General features: G+C 38.5%; 1 protein-coding gene across 1 annotated transcript in view; it reads right to left on the bottom strand.

Moving 5' to 3' along the window:
• The window catches only part of Tm9sf2 (transmembrane 9 superfamily member 2), a 61,131-nt gene that overhangs the window by 30,291 nt on the left and 5,365 nt on the right, over positions 1-25,475 (bottom strand). The window contains exons 2-5 of the mRNA XM_090341931.1: positions 15,299-15,366; positions 13,033-13,126; positions 6,006-6,133; positions 961-1,090 (exon numbers count right to left, since the gene is read on the bottom strand). Coding sequence (XP_090198057.1) covers positions 961-1,090; positions 6,006-6,133; positions 13,033-13,126; positions 15,299-15,366 — 420 coding nt within the window. The remainder of the gene's footprint in view (positions 1-960; positions 1,091-6,005; positions 6,134-13,032; positions 13,127-15,298; positions 15,367-25,475) is intronic.

The following is a 25,475-nucleotide window of genomic DNA, read 5'->3' on the forward strand; positions in this document are numbered from 1 at the left end:
GAGGTAAGAGTCTCATGGACTTTAATGCCCAGGCTAGCTTTGAACCACTATCCTCAGATCTCGGCCTCCTCAGTAGCTAGGATTACAGGCATTCTTTGCTACATTTTTTATGTATTAAGAATTTAACTTTTAACAGAGGTAGAACAAAATCCTAGCCCTCAGGATACAATATTGAGCCAAATACGAATTATTATTATTATTTTTTGGCCAGTCCTGGGGCTTGAACTCAGGGCCTAATCACTGCCATTGGACTTTCTCATGTCAAGAGCTCTACCACTTGAGCTAGCACCACTTCTGGCTCTTTCCTTCCTTTCTTTCTTATCACTGCCATTGGACTTTCTCATGTCTAGAGCTCTACCACTTGAGCTAGCACCACTTCTCGCTCTTTCTCTCTCTCTTTCTCTCTCTCTCTCTTTTTTTCTTCCTTGCCAGTCGTAGTCTGGCGCGCGCTCTCTCTCTCACTCTCTCTCTCACTCTCTCTCGCTCTTTCTTTCTTTCCAGTCCTGGGCTTGAGCCCTGTCCTTGGACTTTCTCAAGGCTAGAGCTCTACCACTTGAGCCTCAGCACCACTTCCGGCTTTTTTCTATGTATGTGGTACTGAGGAATTGAACCAGGGTCTTCGTACATGCTAGGCAAGCACTCTACCACTAGGCCAAACTCCTGGCCCCCTTCTGGCTTTTTCTATGTATGTGTACTATGGAATCAAACTCAGGTCTTCATGCATGCTAGGCAAGAACTCTACTACTAGGCTAAACTCCTGGCCCCACATATCAATTATTTTAATCCTAGAATTAAATTTATACATTATTAATCAGGCTGAAGTTTATGATCTAAGTATCTGTACTTTAGGATTTATTTTGTAAATATAAATAATTTATATTTAAATTACTATTACTCAATCTTTAAGAAAAAACAATTCTCTTAAAAAAAGAAAATCTATTGACTTTTTTACAAACTTACATTAATAACACAGGCATCTTTTGCATGGCCTTTATCTGTAATGTAACAGCCAATGGGAAATCCAGGATTGCAAAACCTCTGACCATCTTCAACATCATAACACCACGTCACAGGCATATTATCCACAATCCTATGCACAGAAATAAGTCGAATTAGCAAGGAAACCAGCAAACTTGACTAAAATTACTGCCTAGATCAGCTCATTACTCTGTAAGATATAAACATGTAAATTTCTTTTCTTTTTTTTTTTTTTTTTTTGCCAGTCTTGGGCTTGAGCTCAGGGCCTGAGCACTGTCCTTGGACTTTCTCAAGGCTAGAGCTCTACCACTTGAGCCTCAGCACCACTTCTGGCTTTTTTTCTATGTATGTGGTACTGAGGAATCGAACCTGGGTCTTCATGCATGCTAGGCAAGCACTCTACCACTAGGCCAAACTCCCGGCCCACATGTAAATTTCTTAAGATACCAAACCACAAAGAACTCTGATGTAAGATAGTATTTCACAATAACACTATACCAATATGATCGTAGCAAAGAAAAATTAACTGCTAATTTATGGTATTATCTAGAGATCAAAGTATAATTTACCTTTAACAGGGCACCCAAAGATTTAAATAGGTGCAAAGCAATATATCCAGCTCATTGGGAACCATAATTGAATATTATAGAAGTGGTATTATTACTCAGGTAGTTCAGTAAAAAGAGAATGTAACTACAATGAGAAGATATTTAACTAAAGGGCCAAGTAAGAAAGTGAAAACTATAGAAGCATCTGTTAAAATTATAGATCCAATGATTTCTAAAAGATGCTGCTATTAAGCTACAAAGAGTCTTAAAAAAAAAAAAAGCGTAAAAGAATAAGGTTCCATGGTATTGTATAACTACATCAAAGTCTAAGCATGTGGTCCTCTATGCCCTGAACACACTGTAGGATACAAATAAAAGAAATTAGTCACAATAAGACAACACTCCAGGGCATGTTTTATCTGTTAATTAATGTATGCCTTAGGAAGCAAAATTATGATTGTATATTCACCCAAGGTGTACATTAATGACCTAATAAAACATGCCTCATCACATTAAAATGCTCTTAGTACCTGATGTACCAAGTTTTAGAATCACCTATACTATTAAGTTGCTTATTATTTTAACCAGCAGGCTACTAACTCCAATGAAAAGACTATAAAATATCAGAAATATAAAACAATTCAATAAAAATGCTATATAAAATAAATAATTCAGACTTTCTAGAGACCCAAAGTTAACTGCTTTAATTTTTTAGACAGTGAATGAAGATTAGTTCATGAGTGTATATAAACCATATAATACCTGTATGTTGTCATACTAGAGACAAAGTACTACATAAAAATTATAGTGCTAGTTACAAAATGAGGAATTCAGAGAGCAAGCTGGGTTGTTTTTTTTTAAAGCAACTATCTTATATATCATTTGTATAAAGCCTTGATGAAATAGCATGCTTCTGATAGAATTCATTTTAAAAACAACAAATCCTTTGAAATAATAAAAAATTTAAAGACTATTTCTTAAGTTCAGGAGCAGTCTTTATTTGAATTTCTAGTATCAAAATATGTTTAATTCAAGTTCTAATCTGCCAGAGGAAAAGAATATGAGAAGGCTTTCACCAATAAAAGCTGAATGGCTGATCCTGACTTTTTACCATGAAGCATGCCTCATTATTTCCCTTTATCCTCCAGGAACTCCATTTAAAATACTTTTACTAATAAAGCTTCACTTAAGAATCACTAAATTCCCAATAAATTATTTAAAAAGTTTTTCATCAGGGAGTAGGGAGCATGGCCTAGTGGTAGTGTGCTTGCCTAGCATGCAAGAAGTCCTGGGATAAATTCCCCGGAATCACATACACAGAAAAAGCCAGAGCTATTGCTCAAGTGGCAGAGCACTAGCTTTGAGCAAAAAGTGTCCAAGGACAGTGTCCAGGCTCCGAGTTCAAGCTCCAGGACTGGCACACACACACAAAAAAGTTTCTCATCAGATTAAAATAACCAAAATCGGCACTGAAGTCTTTCTGGTTGGCTTTAACGTGAGTAAACTTACCCTATTCATTAGGATTACCTCCAGAACAGGATCTTATTTCTCTTTGCTAACTTATGTAGGATTTGGGATTACGTACACCATAGTATCGTCAGACTTGAAACCATCAACTTACAACTTTACTGGTACTTTTTCTTCTTCTCTTTTTAAAGTATAATAGGTTATGTCCACAAGTGATATACCCATTAGAAATTGCCAGTCCAACAAGCTATGAAACTAAGAGGTATACATACTTTTACATACCTGTGACTACAGAGAAAAATAAAAAAGTATGCAGGAGAATAGTGCTACCTCTTGGGAGGGAATAGGACTGAAAGTTGTGAATGGTAGAAGATTTTTACTTGTTTTATTTAATATTTTCCTGTACTGCTTGTTAGTTTCACAATTTAGAAAATGATTCTTTTCTCTTAACTCAGTACAAAGTATAAAATAAAGTGTGCTACATTCACAATAAAATTTCTGTATAGAATGCATACTGTTGAAGGTCTTTCAAATTCTCAGGGATGCATACCTAAGCTCTACTAACTGTGCTATCCAGGCTTAAAATCAAGTTCCATAATAAGAACCTTCTAAAGTAAGTCCAGTCCCGACAGAAGTTTATTTATTTATTTTATTTTTTCCCAGTCCTGGGGCTTGAGCTCAGGGCCTGCGCACTGTCCTTGGGCTTTCTCAAGGCTAGAGCTCCACCATTTGACCACACTTCTGACTTTTTCTGTGTATGTGGCACTGAGGAATTAAACGTGGGTGTTTGTGCATGCTAGGCAACCACTCAACCACTATGCCAAACTCCTGGCCCCTCAACTAGTGGTTTTAATAATTCATCATTGTGAATCACCGTTTTCCAAAAAGCGTAATGAGCAGACTTAAAGTCTACAGCTTTTTGTCTAGCATTACCAACACTCTATTTCTGATATGGTTTAGGTGTTTTTTTGTTGCTGTTGTTAATGGATTCAGATTTGAAATTATCAACTTTTCCAATTCAATTCAAAATTATTTACCAGTATTTTTGCACTCTACTTTCTTTTAAGGTAGATTAGTTTAAGTTTGCAACTGATGAACCCATCACAAGTTGTTAGTAAATTTTACTACTATAAATTCTTCATAATTATATAAACCACTTAAAACTATTTATTCTTATTGCTACTAACTATCATGGTATAAAAATAGGGCCTGGGTTAATCACATCATTAAGTAGTTCAAAAGATCTCTAAGTACTTTCCTTGATGGAGACTATTAAAAGAACTACTTCTCTTTGTTTCTTCTAAGTACTAGTGTTACGGAACCCAGGGTCTTGTACATTCTAGTCAAATATTCAACCATGGTTATATCCCCAGCTTTTGCTTCTATTATCTTCAGGAACTAAACACTAAATAGTGCCACCTGCCCAAAAGGGTATATCATCAAAGGCCTACAGTAATTCTTTTACTCAGTCAATGAATCTGGTGCTATTAGAGTAAATGGGAGAAAAGAGGGCTATTTTTTTTTTTTTGTGGGTCATATGGCTTGAATTGAGGGCCTGAACCTTTTTGCTCAAGGCTGTATTCTACCACTTTGAATCATAGCACCACTTCCAGTTTTACGGTGGTTAAATGAAGGTAAAAGTCTCACAGGCTTTCCTGTCTAGGCTGACTCTGAACCCTGATTCTTAGATCTCAACCTGCTGAGTAGCTGGGATTATAAGTATGAGCCACTGGCGCCTGAAGAAAAATCAAAACATCAAGGGGAATATCATTCAAGGATATAATGCATCCCAAGATATACTTACTCAGTAATTAAATGTATACCCACAGTATCTTATATGGGTGAGGAGCTGCTGATACTAGAGTAACAGCCAAGTTTCTGATAGCTCTGTTCCTCTTCTTCCACCAGAACCCCACTTGCCTAAAGGAACTTGATTCTACGTGGCTCAAGTACATGCTACATTTGTTGATCAGAACAAACTTGTCTAGCCATGGATGAGCCAAATATTCAGAGGTTTTTCTTGTCAGAAGTCCTTTGAGGGGAAAGAACTGAGTGGTCTAATTGAAGCCTCAATTAGATTTTCTGTGTTATAGGACTAAAAGGTCTCAACTAAAACTCCTAACCTCCTTCAGGCAGGCAAATGGTTCAATTCAAGATACAAACAGGATCTTCAAGGAAAATTAAAAGGTAGTCCTCTGGGTCCCCTCTTCTAGTACTTTCTAAAGGGGAAAAAAATAGACCCACTTTGATTCCACAGATATAGCAATTACAACAAGCAAATTTATCTATAATGGTCATGCTTCAATGGATTTTGAGAGCCTCTTACAAACACTGTTTGAATACTGAATAATAAGCACAGTTGTTGGTTGGTTTTTGTTTTGTTTTTGTCAGTCATGGGGCTTGAACTCTGGGCCTGGGTGCTGTCCCTGAGCTCTTTAGCTCCAGGCTACCATTGTACTCCTGGAGCCACAGCACCACTTCCCATCTTCTGGTGGTTATTTGGAGATAAGTCTCACAGACTTTAGTGCCCAGGCTGGCTTTGAACCACAATCTTCAGATCTCAGCCTCTTGAGTAGCTAGGATTACAGGCATGACTCACCACCCATGGCTTCGTTTTTTTTTTTTTAAAACAAAAATACAAAGTACTTTTCATTTTAACACAGACTGGTTAAGAAACTTGTTGAAAGTTCTACATGGTTTGTCTGTACTTATAAAATATTAAACAGAACTATGCTCCTCTTTAAGTACACATGAACAAAGCAAGTATTTTATGTACTAGGCCTAGGTACCAAAAGAAGTACCAGCGATAGCAGTAATCTCAGCAGTTAAAAGATACTGTATGCTACCAACTTTAATAATATTCTGGTAAGTAAAAGTCACTACTTCATGCTACTACAACTAAAAAAGGAAATCAATTAATTTTGTTTTATGCAGTCTATGAAATAATTTGCAGTCATGGAAATAGATTTTTCATCTTTAAAAAGCCCCAAATCCCAAATCTCCATGTCTTACCAGTGATGTTGGTAATTCAGTAACATGCTCTTTTTCAAGAAATCTAACTTTTGTTTGTCTTCAGCTTTCTCTGTATGGTATGTTTTCGTACAAACAAGCTTACAGGTTTCCACCTTATTAAACATAAACTGTACAAAAAAAAGGTAAAAGGTACATTAGGAAAATATTTAGGTTCTTAAAGATATGATAAAGTATTAGTGCATTAATATTGGTAATAAGCATTTTAAAATCCTTCACAGATCAGATTTAAATTTCAATCTTACTAGTTCTCTAAAATTTTCAAGTTATCACATTTCTTTCCATAAGCTTTTCATTTTAAAAATTTCAGTCTATTTTTGTGTATAATGGAAATCACCTACAGCAAGTTGAGAGCTAGAAAAAATGTACAACATTAGAACCCCTCCTTATGTTTAGCTGAGAGTTTTAAATCCTCTTTAGTTATGGGTTTATTGTATTTATTAATGTTTATTGTTTTAATATGAAAATGTTATTAACTCTCAAGGGAATCAAATTTTCCTTATAAAAACCAAATCCACCACTGTCCTACTTGTATATATTCAATTAAAATATACATATATAAGAAAAATTTATTTAGGAAAATACTTCGTTGTAATTATCTTTTGCCAGTCCTGGGGCTTGAACTCATGGCCTGGGCACTGTCCTTGAGCTTTTTCCTCAAAGCTAGAGCTCTACCACTTGAGCCACAGCACCACTTCCAGCTCTTCCATGTATATGGTACCAAGGAATCGAACCTGGGTGTTCGTGAATGCTAGGCAAGCACTCTACCACTAGCCGATCTCCCAGACCATTTTATTGTAATTTTATCTACTGTCCTGTCTTTAAGTCAAATATTAATCTTGACTCAGACCTGGGTACAACAATTCTTGTCAAACTCTGGCAGTTTGCTTAACTTTAGTTTCAATTAACTAACTGTAAAATGAGTTTATTAAAGCTTTTTCACTGTGAATGTGACAAACACCTAACATGTTAACTGACATTTATGAAATGATAGCTTCCTTATGTATCTCATAAAATGAGAGATGGGCTGGTGATGCAATACCGCAGTACTTGGAAGTAACCTCAGCTACCTGGGAAGTGGATCAGTCTGAGGCTGGCCCAGGGAAAACTGACACGAGACCTTACCTGAAAAACTAAAATCAAAAGGACTGAGAATGTGGCTCAAGTACTTCTCAACTGTAGGCTTTGGATCTTTCACTGTCCTTCACTCCTTTCATGGACTTTCTTCCCTCCTTGAAAGCTTTTCTTTTTTGGAGGAGGAGGCTGGTACTGAGGCTTGCACTCAGGATCTCAAACTTTTATTTGGCCTTCTTCTTCATGGCTAGCACTCCAGCACTTCCATTTTTGTTGTTGTTTGCTATTTGGAGATAGGAGTCTCTCAGATGTATCTACCCAGACTGTATCTACTCTAAACTGAGATTCTTAGATTTCAGTCTCCAGAGTAGCTAGAATTTATCAGTGTGAGCAACCAGCAACTTTTGTTGCTGGCCCTTTGCTCTTCTCTCAATTTGTTGTAATCATTAGTCAAAATCACATAAGGGCTAAGCCATTATCAGGCACAATGTAGATGGCTGTGAAATCTCTTAACCGGTCCCTTAGCTCTTCTTTTGGTGCTACCAGGATCCATTCTCAACATTTTTCTCTTTTATCAGGGTGATCCTGATAGAAACAAAACTTCCATTCTTACTCACATTTGAACAGCAAAATGTTTTTTCTGCCTCCTTCACTAATGAGGATTGGATGCAGGGCCTTGGGCACATGAGGCAAACATTCTATCACTAAGCTATATTCCTAGTCCAAGGCCAAAGTTTTTTTGTAGTGGCCTTCAGTCATTCTGTGATGTGGCCCTGTTATTTCTTTGCCCTCATCTAAGAGTCTGTATATATTCATCTGCCCAAGTTGTACTGACTTTTTTCTGTTCTTTGAATGCACTAGGTGAATTCCTGCCTTGAGACCTTGGCATCTGCTCTTCTCTTCACCTGGAACACCTTCCCCAGGTGTTCACTGGCTTACTCTCTTACTACTCTCAGGTTTTGTATTCAAATGTCACCTTCTCAGTAAGACTTTAAATTTACATTTTTAAATATCACCTTCCTGGTAAGCCTCTTTAAAAGTGCAAATCCCATGTCTACTTTCTCTGATTTATTTTTAGAAGTTCTTTCAACAGTAATTATATTTTAGTTGTCTGTTTCCTTTTCCCATTAAGAAGAGAAAGATTGAGACCACAGATTTTTGACTACTGCACCCACATCTACAATTGTGCCTGCTACAGAAAAAGTATTAAAATGTACTAAATGAGTGAGTGAATGAATCAATGAGTAGTTAGAAATGAGGTGAGATTTTTTTGATCCTCCTAAGGTGTGGCTCCAGTTTCATATCATACATACTGTTCTTTTTTTGACCTGAACAAAAGATAAAAAGATGGTAAACTAGATTTGGGGTTTTGTTTTGTTACTGGCTGTTACAATTATTTTTACTGTAGATGTAAGGTATAAGCCATTGAAAACTGGTCAGAGAATTAAAAATGAGATAAAAATATTCGTCAGTACATCTATGGCTACTTTAGAAAGAAAAATCTGATCTCTCAGCTCACAGTTTTCCTTTGTATTGGCCTTAATGTGTACTCTGTGCCTTTAAGATTGGGAATTAAATAATTTCACATAAACTTTGATCCTAACATTTTCTGTGCAACTCCAGGAAAATATTTGGGGCATTGTCTTTCTCCCATTTATAAGCACACCTTCTATTTATCTTTTCTTTTTTTCCTGGTGGTGGGATTTGAACTCCTGTTTTTCTAATTTTCTTTTTTCTTGTTGGTCTGGGCCGGGGCACTGTCCCTGAGCTCTTCAGCTCAAGGCTATCACCTACCCCTTGAACCACAATGCCACTTCCAGTTTCCTGGTGATTAATTGGAGATAAGAGTCTCACAGACTTTTTAGTGCCCGGGCTGGCTTTGAACTGCGATCCTCAGATCTCAGCCTCCTAAGTAGGTAGGATTATAGGCATGAACCACTCATTGCACCCAGCTTATTTTTCTTTCTACACTGTCCTAATTCTGGAAAAACATTAGATGTGTATCTTTTTCTATTTTAAATCATGGCTTCTGTTTTTCTTTCTACATTGCTATAATTTCTAAGGACAAGGAATTAAAATGAAAAAATACTGGACACAAAGAATCTTTGGTATAAGCATAGCCTTCACACATAAACAGAAATGCCCAGAATTGTGTCTTACTAAGGGTACTAATCTGTATCAGGCAATAGCTCTAAAGGAGAAGACTCCTTGATTGGTTTGTGTATTTTGCTGGATTCCCCTGTGTTTGCTGGGGATATGGGCTGTATAGTATGCTGCTAGCGACCCCTGCTGTTTCTTCATGTCACTGAACTTCATTATTGAAGTTCCTGAAATTTCTCAAGGCTAACACATAAACAGAAAGATAGGACTAAGAGACTACTGCAACATATAACTTGATCATACAATTTAATAGATATGCCTGAAAATCACTCTTCTATAAAAATAATGCAACACCCTCGAAAGTGATCTCTCAAAATATCACAACAGAGCGATATTCCACACTTAACATGCTTGCCAATTCCAGGCTACCCATGCCAACATACTGATTTCATTCCTTTTGAAAAATATTTAAGACTATTGACATTTTCAGAATGGAAAACTTCAGACTATCATATTTGCAGAGGATGTCATTTGTGATTCAAACCTATAAACTCCTAGTGGATTACCCTTTTTTCTCATAGGGTATCATGGTCCAGATGGCAAAGGAGTAAGTTGGCTAATAAGAGAATCCAGTTGCAGAGATTTACTGTACAGGCACTCAGGAATAATGCCAAGGAGTTAAGTGTGCTTAGCGAAAAATGTCTAAGTGGAGGGTCACAAAGGGAGGAACAGGAAAACAGAAGAGGCAGCTGTCAGACTGAGGAATAAAAGCTAGGGTCAAGTTATAGCTATTACAATGAACGTTTTCATGTGTCCAGATACACAAGGCAACAAAGTAAAGGAACAATGAATAATGCAGGATATATTAAAATATAAATAAGCAAATGTTTTATTTACATAAACTTGTAGGTATGTGAAACTTCTCAGAAAAGATATAACAAGAAACTGAAGTAGCTGGGCGTGTGACCTAGTGGTAGAGTGCTTCTTGCCTAGCATGCATGAAGCCCCCTGGGTTTGATTCCCCAGTACCACATATACAGAAAAGGCCAGAAGTGGTGCTGTGGCTGAAGTGGTAGAGCGCTAGCCTTGAGAAAGCCTAAGGACACTGCTCAGGCCATGAGTTCAAGCCCCAGGATAGCAGGAAAAAAAAAAAAAAAGAGAGAGAAACTGAAGTACCACTGGGGGGAAAGAGAGACTTCATTCTATATTCTATACCATTTAGTTTTGCATATAAGGGTGTTATTATAATTATAAACTATTTTACTTTTTATTTTATTTTTTGCCAGTGCCACTTCTGGCCTTTTCTATGTTTATGTGGTACCAAGGAATCAAATCTGGGTCTTCGTGCATACTAGGCAAGCACTCTGCTATTAGGCCAAACTCCCAGCCCCACACTTTATTTTTTTGTGTAATAGGAGAGCAGATATAAATAGGACTGCAATGTGGAAAGATAACAAGCTTAAAAGATAATAGATTTAAAGGAAAAATAATTCTGGGTGCCGATGAGATATATACACATATACACATGTGCATATGTGTATATATATGTAATTTTATTTTCTATAATTCCATGCACTGAACTCACGTTAGCTATGTTCCAAGCCCTTTTTTGCCAGTCCTGGGCTTGAGCTCAGGGCCTGAGCCCTGTCCTTGGACTTTCTCAAGGCTAGAGCTCTACCACTTGAGCCTCAGCACCACTTCCAGCTTTTTTCTATGCATGTGGTACCAAGTAATCGAACCTGGGTCTTCGTGCATGCTAGGCAAGCACTCTACCACTAGGCCAAACTCCTGGCCCTCCAAGCCCTTTTATTTTATTCTGAAGATAGGGTTTTACTTTACTGTACTGGGCTGGCCTCAAACCCAGATTCTTTGGCCTCTTAACTTCCCAAGTAACTGGGATATAGGTATGCATAACCAAAACTAGTAATGATATAACTATATTGAGGATAATACCTCATACCTACAAAGTTAACTGATGATAACTATCGAAAATGTTCTAGATAAAGGTATAACTCAAATGGTACAGGATCTGCCTGTTAAGAATGGGGCACTAGGGGCTGGGAGTTTGGCCTAGTGGTAGAGTGCTTGCCTAGCATGCACAAAGACCAGGGTTTGATTCCTCAGAACCACCTATGTAGAAAATGCTGGAAGTGGTGCTGAGGCTCAAGTGGTAGAGCTCTAGCCTTGAGAAAACCCAAGGATAGTGCTCAGGCCCTGAAATTCAACCCCAGGACTGGCAAAAAAAAAAAAAAAAAGTTTCAAGCCAGGTGCGACGGCTCATACCTGCAATCCTAGCTACTCAGGAGGCTGAGATCTTAAGATTGCAGTTCAAAGCCAGCTCTGGCACTAAAAAGACTCCTATCTCCAATTAACCACCAGAAAATGGGAAGTACCACTGTGGCTCAAGGGGTAGGGCATAAGCCTTGAGCTGAAGAGCTCAGGGACAACGCCCAGGCCCAGAATTCAAGTCCGACAAAAGAAAAAAAAAAAAAAAGAAGTGCCAGTGGCTCACATCTGTAATCCTAGCTACTCCAGGGACTGAGATCTGAGGATCAAGATTCAAGCCAGACTAGGAAAGTCCATAAAACTCTTATCGCCAATCAACCACTTGGAAACTGGAAGTGGTGCTGTAGCTCAGTGGTATAACATTAGCCTTGAGCAAAACAAAACAAAACAACTCAGGGACAGCACATAGGCCTGGAGTTCAATCCCTATGACCAACCAAAAAACAAAAACAAAAACAGAAACACCCACTAGGGAAGCCTAGGCAGTTCTACACTTGGGAACAGAGAGTAAATCTATACTGCTAGTAAATAAATAGGAACAAACAGTTGAGACAACTTTTTGTGGAAAAGTTAAGTGGTTGGTCATCCTATAAGGTGTGCGTAAATGGGGAGGATGTCTGAATATTGCCTTTTATAATTATCACATATCAGTAGTTGCATAAAAATTCTTCAAGACAGGCATGTAATGAGAAGAAAAAGTATTCTTTTAAACTGTAGCTTTAAGAAATTATTCATGGATACAAAAGAAATAGATTGTCTTTTACCTTTAAAGAGACAAGTTATCTTAGGTATTTCTTTTTTTTTTTTTGCCAGTCCTGGGCGTGGGCTCAGGGCCTGAGCACTGTCCTTGGACTTTCTCAAGGATAGCACTCTACCACTTGAGCCTCAGCACCACGTCCGGCTTTTTTCTATGTATGTGGTACCGAGGAATCGAACTCGGGTTTCTGTGCATGCTGGGCAAGCACTCTACCACTAAGCTAAACTCCCGGCCCTCTTAGGTATTTCTTACAAAGAAAAAAGAAAGAAGGAAGGAAGTTCAAAACCTAGCACTTGTAATCCAAACTGTCTAGAAAGCTGAAATATGGAGGACTGAGTTTGATTTCAGCCTGGGTTAGAAAAGTTCACTAGATTCCATCTCTAAAATAACCAGCAAAAAGTAGATCTAAAGGTATGGTTCAAGTGGTGGAGACTGCCTAGCAAACAATTCAAATCCAGTACTGTCAAAAAGACAACAACAAACAACAACCAAAACCTGTGACTAGAGAATTTTTTTTTTTTTTGGGCCAGTCCTGGGCTTGAGCTCAGGGCCTGAGCACTGTCCTTGGACTTTCTCAAGGCTAGAGCTCTACCACTTGAGCCTTAGCACCACTTCCGGCTTTTTTCTATATGTGGTACCGAGGAATCAAACCCGGGTCTTTGTGCATGCTAGGCAAGCACTTTAACCACTAGGCCAAACCCCCGGGTCTTTGTGCATGCTAGGCAAGCACTTTAACCACTAGGCCAAACTCCCGGCCCAACTAGAGAATTTTTATGTAACATTAAATACAAACCTTATATGGCGAGGGTTCAATTCTTTCCCCAAATAATACCTGACCAAGATTTTCAGATGGGCGTTTTCCTTCTGAAGCTTGACAAAAATCAAACCTGAGAAAACAGTATTCAAGTTTTTAAATATAAAAAGAAAAGAAATATGAATCATATGGACAGCACTGAAAAATTACTTATATAAGACATATTTTTATATCTAAGTCCTATATGTCACAACTTCCCCAAACAAAACATTATAAATTATACTTCAGAACACTCTCATGTCTAAATAACATTTTTAAAACATAATACTATAACTGAAATGGAAATTGAGAGAATTTTAACAAAAATCAATCAATCAATACATTATACTGTGCTTTAAAATCATTTATATCTTTATCCTCCAAGGAAATTTAGAATATTATTCCATCATTTTTTGGTGCCAGTCCTGTAGCTAAGTCTCATGAATTTCTAGCTGGCTTTGAACTGTGATCCTCAGATTTCAGGATCCTGACCAGCTGAGAATACAGACACGAATAGGCATAACTTCTTTTGTAATAACTATCTATGCCAAATCTTTCTGTAGAAATAACATTACAGGCCAGGTGCCAATGACTCATGCCTATAATCCTAGCTACTCAGAGGTTGAGATCTGGGGATCACAGTACAAAGCCAGTTTGGGCAGGAAAGTCCATGAAGTTCTTACTTCCACTTAAACACACACACACACACACATTCCCCACTTTCCCTCCCCCTCCCAACCCCCAGCAGACATGGAGCTGTGGAACAAGTGCTAGAACACTAACCCTGAGCACAAAATCTCAGGGATAGCACTCAAGCCCCGCCCCCCCCAAAAACAACAGAGTAATTTATCAGTATTCATTAACGTCTATAAACTATTAGCAAACTAATGAATCTTGACAAGGAAAATAGCTAAAATATTTTTGAGACAGGTGTAAATTAGATTATGATAGGATCAGTTTACTTTAGTGGTATGTGTGTGTCAGTCATGAGGCTGGAACTCTGGGCCTGGGTACTGTCCCTGAGCTCTCCAGTTTAAGGCTATGAGTATTATCCCTGAATTCTTCAGCTCAAGGCTATTGCCCTACCCGTGGAGCCACAGGACCACTTCCAGTTTTCTAGTGGTTAACTGGAGATAAGAGTCTCACAGTCTTTAGTGTCCTTTTAGTGCTTGGGCTGGCTTTGAAATGCCTATGCTGAGATCTTAGCCTCCAGAGTAGCCACTGAACCCGGCTTTAGTTTTGTTTTTTTTGTGGCAGTCCTGGGGTTTGAACTCAGGGCCAGGGTGCTGTCTCTAAGCTTCTTTTGCTCAAGGCTAATGGTCTACCATTTGAGCTACAGCTCCACTTCTGGCTTTTCTGGTAGTTTACTGAAGATAAGAATCTCATGGACGGGGCTGGGAGTTTGGCCTAGTGGTTAAAGTGCTTGCCTAGCATGCACGAAGACCCGGGTTCGATTCCTCGGTACCACATACATAGAAAAAAGCCGGAAGTGGTGCTGAGGCTCAAGTGGTAGAGCTCTAGCCTTGAGAAAGTCCAAGGACAGTGCTCAGGCCCTGAGGTCAAGCCCAGGACTGGCAAAAAAAAAAAAAAAAAAAAAAAAAGAATCTCATGGATTTTCCTGCTTAGACTGACTTCAAACCCCAATCCTCTGATCTCAGCATCCTGGGTAGTTAAGATTATAGGTGTGAGCCACTGGCTCCCAGTCTTATTTTCTTTTTTTTTTTTTTTAATTTTAAAGCAATACATGTAGTTACCTAAATAAGAATTCTTAGAAAAAAAAAGTGACACATGCACATCAAAAGCAGTGGTTCTTGATGGGGACTGACAATATATGAGAGGAATTCTGTATAAGAATGGAAGAATGAGGACAGGTGCTAGGGCTCATGCCTGTAATCCTAGCTACTTAGGAGGCTGAGATCTGAGGAAGTGGCTCAAAGCCAGCCGGTACACCTAAGGGCACTAAAGACTGTGAAACTCTTATCTCCAATTAAGCACTAGAAAACTGGAAGTGGCACTGTAGCTCAAGGGGTAGGGCACCAGCCTTGAGCTGAAGAGCTCAGGGACAGTGCCCACGCCCAGAGTTCAAGCCCCATGACCCCCCTAATATATATATATATGTATGTATTTAAATTTATTTCCAGGCCCTACATATTTTAAATATACATATAAATGTATACCTAACACTAGAAAAAATTTTAAGAGTTCTAAATGCAAAAAATCATACCAAGACACATAAAATTCATATAAAGAACAAGCCAAAACTTACGCTGTATATTCATAAGGGAGAACAGATTCCACCGAATCAAGCCTGTTCACAAATAATTCTATTTCAGCCTGAAAATGAGAACAGAGAATCAGAATCAAACATCAACAATTGGAGAGAGACTTAAGTCATGCTTGGAACTGAAAAATATTTGACAAATTGAAATGTGACTTTTTAAAATTTTCAACCTATGTTAAGCTAGATTCTTTATAAATTTAAATGCATTAAAAGATACCAAAAATAACTTTCAGAGTTGCAGATTTCCATTGTTTTTAAAAATTACCTAAAAATACTTGTCACAGTAATATATGTATTTTTTAGCTGTTACAAAGGTAATATACAGAAGGATTATAATTACATGAGTCAGACAATAGTATATTTCCTTTCCTTACCTCACTCCCTCCCAGACCCTTCCTCCTGTCTCTACCCATGAGGTGTAGAGTTCATTTTCTTCAGTGTCCAGTGAGCTCCACTGCTGCACTTTTTCTCCTTTTCCCTAGGGTTCTGTGTATTCCCCAACACTCTCCAGAAGATAAACATGGGAATATATTATATACAAAGAAGACAGTCACCAACAAAATTAAAAAAACAAAAAACTTGAACAAAAAGAGATTTTGTTCCCATATCTTGGAGTTTATATATGTGTGTCTGTGTATTTATATGTATATATTTATATTATCTTTATATATTTATATGTGTATATGTATACATATGTACATGTAATATGTGTGTGTGTGTGTGTGTGCATGTGTGTGCGTGCATGTAGGCATTTGTACCTTTCTGTTTCTCTCCTAGGAGTATCCTCTTTTGGTTTCACTATATCTAGAATCCTATATAATTTAACACATCTCAGTGTATTTTAGGTCTAATTTCCCATATCAGAGAAAGTGTACCATTTGTTTCTCAGAGCTTGGCTTATCTCAACATAATTTGCTGTAGTTCCAACTATTTTCCTGCATATGACATTATTTTATTCTTTCTATTGGCAGTGAAAAATTCTATTGTGAATACGAACTACAGTTTTTGGATCCACTCATCTATTGTGGGTATCTGGGCTGTTTCCATAGCTTAGCTACTGTTGAACAGTGCAGCAATGAATATGGAAGTGCGGGTGTCTTTACAATATCCTGGCTCACAAGGTTCTGTGTAGATGGTTAGGAATGGTATGGCTGGATCACAGACCTCCAGACTGCTGTCCAGAGTGGCTGTACTAGTTTACATTCCCAGTAACAGTGCAAAAGGGTTTCTTTGTCACCCCCCCCCATTCCCACCAACATTTGTTGTTTGAATTCACTATGTTTGCCAATTCTTTTATGGCCAGGGATGGTGAGGGTGAGTGTGTATGAGAGAGAGAGAGAGAGAGAGAGAGAGAGAGAGAGAGAGAGAGAGAGAGAGAGAGAGAGAGAGAGAGAGAGAGAGAGAGAGAGAGAGAGAGTCTTTTCTTTTCGGGTACTGGGGACTGAACCCAAGACATTACACTGTCTAGGGGTGTGTGTGTGACTAAACCCAAGACAATGTACTTGCCAGGTGAGCATTTTGCCACCTAGCCCAGGTAATGTATTCTTAAAAAACTAGCTTCCAAGTTCAATATTTCATTGTATGGAACAAAAATATATTTTAAAACTGTTTTTTTTGTTTGTTTGTGCCAGTCCTTGTTGGACTTTCTCAAGGCTTAGAGCTCTACCTCTTAGAGCTCTACCTCTTAGAGCTCTAGCCTCAGCAGCACTTCTGGCTTTTTTCTACCTATGTGGTACCAAGGAATCGAACCCAGGTCTTTGTGCATGCTGTGCAAGCACTCTACTACTAGGCCAAACTCCTGGCCCCTTAAAACTGTTTTTTTTTGTTTGTTTGTTTGTTTTTTTTGCCAGTCCTGGGCTTGTGCTCAGGGCCTGTGCACTGTCCTTGGGCTTTCTCAAGGCTAGAGCTCTACCACTTGAGCCACAGCACCACTCTTGGCTTTTTTCTATATATGTGGTACTGAGGAATCGAAACCCGGTCTTCGCACACGCTAGGCAAGCACTCTACCGCTAGGCCAAACTCCCAGCCCCCGTTAAAAATGTTTTGTTTTGTTTTGTTTTTGCCAGTCCTAGGCTTGAGCTCAGGGCCTGAACACTGTCCTTGGACTTTCTCAAGACTAGAGCTCTACCACTGGAGCCCCAGCACCACTTCTGGCTTTTTTTTTCCTATGTATGTGACCGAGGAATCGAACCTGGGTCTTTGTGCGGGCTGAGCAAGCACTCTACCACTAGGCCAAACTCCTGGCCCCCTTAAAACTGTTTTAAACCTCCACTGCAACCAAGAAACACTACCAAGTTGGTTAGAAACTTCTAAGTCAACTATACTATAAATACAATGCCATGTGCGTGCATGCTCAAGCATGATGTGCTCACAGTGACACATGGTCTAACTTTGGAGGGCATTCTTGATCAATTTGAGAATGCTGTACTACAAGGTAGAAACACTGAAGATCAAGTTCAACAATGAGGTGGGGGCAAAAAGCAGGATCAGCTTCCTGGAAAATATGAAGTAATTTAAAGCACATCTTCCTATTGAAGCTCCCCCAATTTCTTCCAGGTGTAGCTGAACAGTTACTGAAATTCTCAAATGGAGTTTGTTGATATTCACAAAAGAATTCACTAGTTGAAGAAGTTGATACCTCATTTGTGACCTGAAATACTTTTGACAGTAACCAAAAAAAAAAAAAAAATCATTAAATAGGAGCTACTGACCAGGCACAAGTATTTTTGTGTGGCTACTTCTGGACTTGATCAGGAGACTTCCTGAAATGGTATAAAAGCCATATCTATCATTTTGATTTCACTAACTTGTGTTATCACCAGTCCTCAATACCAAAATCAAGATGGGATATTCTAGTGCTAGTTACTAATAGTAAGATTTCTGTTAAGTTACTTAATACCTCAGTTTCCCCATGAGTGCTCCAGTTTCCTGATCTGTAAAACAGAGATCAGTGTTCATCTCCTAGTGATATGCAGATTTCATATTAGCTTTATAAAATATTCCAAACAGTGCCTAACACATCAGATGCTAACTACCTGTTAAAATCAAAAAGGGAAAGAACAGGGAAAGGGGACACTACTGTGCTTACCAATTATACGGGGCATCCGATGTTCATGATTTACAATGAAAGACATCCTGTGTATCTGCACGTACACATCCCATAATTCTACTCAAACGGAATTGCAACTCACCTGCCATACTCTGCCTTCAACATACAAAGAAACTTATCTCTTTGCATAAAATATTCCATATTATATTACCAGTCATTTTAGCTAAAAAGAGGTGGGACATGACACTATAGCATTACAACATGCAAGAATAATTAACATGTAACTATTGGGAAGGCAAAATTCCCAGTTGACAGCTTATTCTGCCAAAATAATTTTCACTTATTAGAAGGGGTAACACTGCTACGAGGATATATATCAGAATTCAAACATTCCATTTAACATATTTTAATGAATGCAGAAAGAGCACTAAAAAGCTAATGTAGTTCACATTTTTTTCAAAATAAGGAATTAAACCACTCATTAAATTCTATGTTTTCAGTTTCAAAATCTGTACCTAGCGCTTGTCTTTACAAAAGCTAGATCACGCTTGCTGAAAATGGGCATTCATTCATTCACTCACTCACTCATTCTTGACATCAGTTGGGCAAGGTTACTTACTTCCTTATACTTCAAAATTCTTAAATCTTTAGAATGTGGTAATAATCTCTATTTCATGCAGCTTTAAGAAGCTTAAGGCTGAGCATGGGGGCTCACACCTGTAATCCCAGCTACTCAGAAGGTAGAGAGGGAGAGGATTGTCATCTTAGACCCATCAGGGCAAAATCACAAGTCACTATATGAATAACAGCCAAAGCAAAAAAAAAAAAAAATGGGGGTGGCTGGGAGTGTGGCCTGGTGGTAGAGTGCTTGCCCAGCATGCACAAAGCCCTGGGTTCAATTCCTTGGTATCACAAATTGTATATATATATATTTTTCCCCCAGTCTTGGGCTTGAGCTCAGTGCCTAAGCACTGTCCTTAGACTTTCTCAAGGCTAGAGCTCTACCACTTGAGCCTCAGCACCACTTCCAGCCTTTTTCTATGTATGTGGTACCGAGGAATCGAACCTGGGTCTTCGTGCATGCTAGGCAAGCACTCTACCACTAGGCCAAATTCCCGGCCCCAATATATATATATATTTTTAAATGAGTACTGAGTCACATCTGTAATCCTAGCTACTTAGGAGGCTGAGATCTGGGGACTGTGTTTCAAATCCAGCTCTGGCAATAAAGCCTGTGAAACTCTTACCTCTAGGTGATCATCAAAAAGCGGGAAGTGGAGGGGTAGCTCAAATAGTAGAGCCCCAACCTTCAGTGGTAAAGCTAAGGGACAACACCCAGGCTCTGAGTCCAAGCCCCAGTATGGCATACACAGACACACACACACACACACACACACACACACACACACACACACACACACACACACACACACACACACACACACACACACACACACACACACACACACACACAAATAGCTGGGCACCAGTGGCTCAAACCTGTAATTTTAGCTACTCAGGACACTGAGATCGGAGGATAATGGTTGGAAGCCAACCTGGATAGGAAAGTCTGTAGACTTTTATCTCTAATTAAGCACCAAAAGAGATATAAGTAAAGTTGTGGCTCAAGTGCCAGAACACTAACCTTGAACAAAAGCTAAGGGACAGCACCCAGGCCTTCAGTTCAATCCCAGAGCAAGCAAGCAAGCAAGCAAGCAAACAAGCACACAAGCAAGCAGGCACGTGTGCATGCGCGCACACGTATGTGTTTGTGTGTGTGAATTTGTCCATGACAAAATTAATCTTTTGCTGCCATATAACTTTAAGACTATATTCTACATAGAGTGAACAAATGCAGCCATGATATTTACTAGACACTATGTTAAATGTACACTATACAACTTGTGGCTGAGTACAGGAGGGAAAAACTGAGAAACAGTGAGGAAAGAGGTGACATTGTTGAAAAGAAATGTATTTTTTATCTGACTTAGGTAACTGTAACCCCTCTGGACATCTCCTTTATAGTAGCAATCAATAATTTTTAACTTGGTATATATTTTTAAAAAGGCTATATTCTATTAGCTTTACACACAGTTCATATAGAATCTATTATAACACTACTGACAAAAACATTCCAGGTGCATCATCTTTGCTAAAGTAAAGATCCAAGTTAGCTTCAGGCACTTGTCTCAGAAGTCCCATTACTACTTCCCATAGGATTATCCTCTACCCCTCTCTTAGGCTAAGCCACACCACTTCCATTAAATCTCAGTTGACATTAAAAAAAAATCTCACAACAATCTCATATATCTATTTCACCATCACCCCTAAATTTATAACCAACCAAACCGTCTTCTTATCCACCCTCTTCTTATCATACGACAGTAGCCTGGATTACAGGCAGGAACCACTGGCACCTGGCCTCAGTATCTGTTGCAACCAGTTGTTACAATCTTATCCCATTTTAGTCTATTTCGCCAAGGGTTTTTCATACCTCTTTTTTCCCCATTCTGAAAAATTATGTATACTTTATTAGTTTTCACTCATCTTGCCCTTAGATTTTATCTAATGTCCAACTCCCATTAGGTTTTTTCTTATCTGTCAACCTTTTCTGACATGGCAAAACAGTGCATTTAAAACAAAAAACAAAAAACCCAAAGATATCAGCAATGTTTCTTAAAGGCATGTTTTATCCTTACTTTGTGGTTCTTAAGGATGTCTATAATTATCAAGAGTATCAACCAAATTTTTGCAAACAGAAAAATCCAAAAAGTATTTCCCACAAAATTTCCACCTGAAAACAAAGTTTACACACAGCACATACAAGTTTAGAGGTAGCATGGCACCAGACTGACTGCCATGGTCACTACTTCCAATTCTAGATCTTGTTTCAACAAAGGTGCTCTCGGACAAGGAATTGCTTTAAATGTGAGGACGGAATAAGGCAATAATAGACAAATACAATGTGCAGATATGTTTCACTTAGATAACTCTTAGGGTTTCTGTGAGAAGAATTAGCTGCACTGGTGTGTGAGTCACTGCTCATGCCTATCGGTTCCTCTCATCACGGCTATTGATGTCTAGGAAAGAGGAAAGATAATAATCAACTACAATTCTCATAACATGATGAGCTAAGAATTATATATTCAACTTTATGATGAGGAAATAAATATAACTGGACTGCAGAAACAAAAATGGCTAGACAACTGTGACCATCAGCACTTAAATTTCTGCTGCTTTCATTCCTCTATGTCTTTCTCCTTATGTCTTCTGATTTTTTCTCCTATACTTTGTACTCTCTGGTTCTCTTGTTGCTGGGAATGCTAGGGATCAAACCCAGGGCCACAGACTTCTGGATTCAATACTCAGTATTGCACAAACACAACATAACACAACACAACAAAACATACAAGAGTAAGGGTTAGGGTAGGAAGATGTTCTAGAAACAGGAACGATGACTTCAAAAAAGGAAAAATATTAAGTTTATAGTAGACACTAGGCTGAGCATTGGTGGCTCATGCGTGTAATCCTAGCTACTCAAGAGGCTGAGATCTGAGGATCATGGTTCAAAGCCAGTGCAGCAGTAAAGTCCGTGAGACTCTAATTCCAATTAACTATCAGAAAACTAGAAGTGGTGCTATGGCTCAAAGTGGGAGAGTGCTAGCCTTGAGGGGGAAAAAAAGAATTCATGATTGACCTGCCCCTCTCCCACAAAAAAAAATTCTGACGAGAACTGAAGAACATCTATAAACTGATGCTGAAGACATAAAAATTTCAGTCAACACACATTAACACTAATTCATGAATACTTGGTTTCGAAGGATTTATAATTCAGACAGAAAAGGTATGCAGTCAAGAAGATAAAGGAAAAAGCAATAAAGTTATTTATTATATGTTCTTGGAGTTGCTACTGATTCTGTGGGATTTCATTTTCTTATTAAAATAGCAACTACTATAATGGATATTTGATTTCTTTGAAGTCATCATTTACTGTAACAACTTTATTTTCCCTCCAAAAGTTAATTAAGTTCACCTCCTTCTGGAAATTTGCCTTAAGAAGAAATAGTCAACTAATAATTCCCATAATACAAACATATAATGACTAAGTATAATCTTATACTAAGAAATTTTGATGAAAAAGGTTTTAATTTAGAAGTCAATCTCAAATTATTCTCCCAAATATACATATATATGCGTAAAAATATACATACATACATACATACATACACACACATAATTTTTTTTGTAGGTCCTAGGGCTTGGACTCTGGGCCTGGGCACTGTCCCTGAGTTCTTCAGCTTAGGCTACTCAGGAGGCTGAGATCTAAGGATCATGGTTCAAAGTCAACCAGGGCAAAAAAGCCTGTGAGACGTTTATCTCTAATTAACCACCAGAAAACTGGAAGTAGTGCTGTTGCTCAATGTGTTAAGAGCAGTAGCCTTGAGTGAAAAAGTTCAAGAAACAGTGCCCAGGCCCTAGAACAGACCATCCCACCAAAAAAAAAAAAGTCAAAGCATGTGTGGGTGTGCATGCGTGTGTGCATATGTGTGTCTGTGTGTGTGTTACTATGTTTGAAGTCAAGGTGCTTAGAACATGTGGTACACAGGTACACTATTACTGAGGCATGACCCTAGTTCTTTGTGTTTTCTTTAAAAATTATTATTAGAGAGGTGATAATAGAGGTGATACACAGAAGGGTTACATTTATATGAGTCAGGTAATGAGTCCATTTCCCTTCGTACAGTCATCCAGTCCCTCCCTCCCACCACCACCCATAAATTGTATAGTTCACTTTCACCAATGTCCAGTGTTCTCCACTGCTGCACTTTTTCATCAAGCTTTATGCTCCGCACCCACCTGATGGTATACACATGAATGCACCATATATAAGGTCAAAAAAAAAAAAAAGGCAAAATCAGCTGGGCACTGTAGCTTATGCCTGTAATCCTAGCTATTTAGGAGACTGATCTGAGGATCAAGGTTCAAAGACAGCCAGGCACAAAAGGACCTGAGACTCTTATCTCCAATTAACTACTAGAAGTGGGGCTTGGCTTAAGGGTAGGGCGGTAGCCTTGAGCTGAAGAGCTCAGGGACAGTGCCCAGGCCAACTTCAAGCCCCATGACCACCACCACCCCCCCCCAAAAGGCAAAATTATCAGAAAAAAAAAAAAGAATGATTAAGTCTTTTGTGAAAACAAAAGATAGACAGATAGATAGATAGATAGATAGATAATTTTATATAAATATGAAGAGGCATTTAGGCATTGCACCTTTGTGATTCTCTCCTAAGAATATCCTCTTTTGGTCTCATTGCATGTGAATATCTAGAATCCTGTGCAACTTGTCATATTTCCTAGTTGTGTTATTTTATTTATTTATTTTTTGGCCAGTACTGGAGCTGGAACTCAGGGCTTGAGCACTGTCTTTGGACACATTTTGGTCAAGGCTAGTACTCTGCCACTTGAGCCACAATACCACTTCTGGCTTTTTTCTGTGTATGTGGTTCCAGGGAATCAAACCCAGGGCTTCATGCATGGTGGGCAAGCACACTACCACTAAGCCAAGCTCCCAGCCCTGTGCTGGTTATTTTTGAGGTAGTCTTGCTCTTTGCCCAGATATATGCCTCAAACCATAATCCTCCTCATTGTACCCTCCCAAGTAGTTAGGTTTATAGATGTAAGTCACTAGCACTTGGCCCAGTAGCATTTTTTTTCTCTCTCCAGAATTCACATGTTCCAATAAAACATGTCAGTGACTGTTCATGAACTCGTTTTATATAACCAGCAATGTTCAGTAGTTGATCTACATAACCAGGATTCTTCCTTCACACCCTGAACAATAAAATTTCACTTTGAATCTATATAAGACTGGAATCCAGCCAGATGCCAATGGCTAATGATCGTAATACTAACCACTGAGATCTGAGAGATATGGTTTGAAGCCAGCCCAGGCAGGTAAGTCAATGGGACTCTCATAATCAATAAACCCCCCCAAAAGCCAAAAGTGGATATGTGACCTCAAGTGGTAAAAAGAGCAAAATCAGCTCTCAGACAGTGTCCAGGCCCTAAGAATGGCATATACACATACAAAACAGAATAGAAACTGGTCACCAGGGACTCAAATCTATAATTCTAGCTACTCAGGAGGCCGAGATCTGATAATTCTGCTTCCATGCCAGCCTGAACAGACAAATTCCAAGAAATTCTTTTCTTCAATTAATTAGCAAAAAGCTGGAAGCACATATGTGGCTCAAGTAGTGAAATGCCAATCTTAAGCAAAAAAGTCAAGAGCACAGGACTGTCCAGAGGTGTTGAGTTCAAGTCCCAATACTGGCAAACAACTTTTTGTTGATCAACACATTAATTCTAGAAATCTTGGCTTATAAGCAGCCAGGGTTTCCATGAAGAAAGGCAGAGAGTTGTATAGGAAAGGAAAATATATCAACATACAAAGTAATGAAAGATTTGGACTTCAGAATCAAGAGTCCAGGATTTGCTTGCATCCTGGCTTCATTTTTATAAGTAAGCTACGTATGGCTGAGACAGTCCACTAAATCTTACTGAGCATCTGCTTCCCCATCTAAAAATAAGTTGCCTAGATTAACTAGGGTACCTGGAACATATAAAACACAAATTACAGCCAATAAGAATTATTACCAAATGATAATAAACAATAAGAAAGTAAGAAAGGTAAGAAGAAAAAATGTTGCACAAAATGTAGATATTTGTTTTATGACAGTAGAAAATGACCTTGTCATGTAAACAAAATTAACTAGAAAAGTTAATGAGACCACAATGATAGACAGAAACTACAAGGAAAAAGTAGAGACACTGGAGAAGTATGGGAGCACTCTGAACCTAGCTGTGCCTGTGTGCCTGTAAGTGGTGTGACGAACAGACTGTGGTTCTAGTTCAGCTGTTCAATTATACATTCACTTTTCAAAGAGAGTATATTTGGGATATGTGTTTATTTTGGTACAAGTGATTCTTCCCAATGCCAGTTTTCTCATTTGAATTAGTAACAGCCACATATAGGTTAATTTCCAGGAGCTAAAAATCAATGCTTTTATTCTAGAGAAAATGAATTCCTTATACATATCAATTCACACACACA

This window comes from Megascapheus bottae, chromosome 11 (assembly GCF_031878675.1).
Source record: "Megascapheus bottae isolate mThoBot1 chromosome 11, mThoBot2.hap1, whole genome shotgun sequence".
Classification (NCBI taxonomy): Eukaryota; Metazoa; Chordata; class Mammalia; order Rodentia; family Geomyidae; genus Megascapheus; species Megascapheus bottae.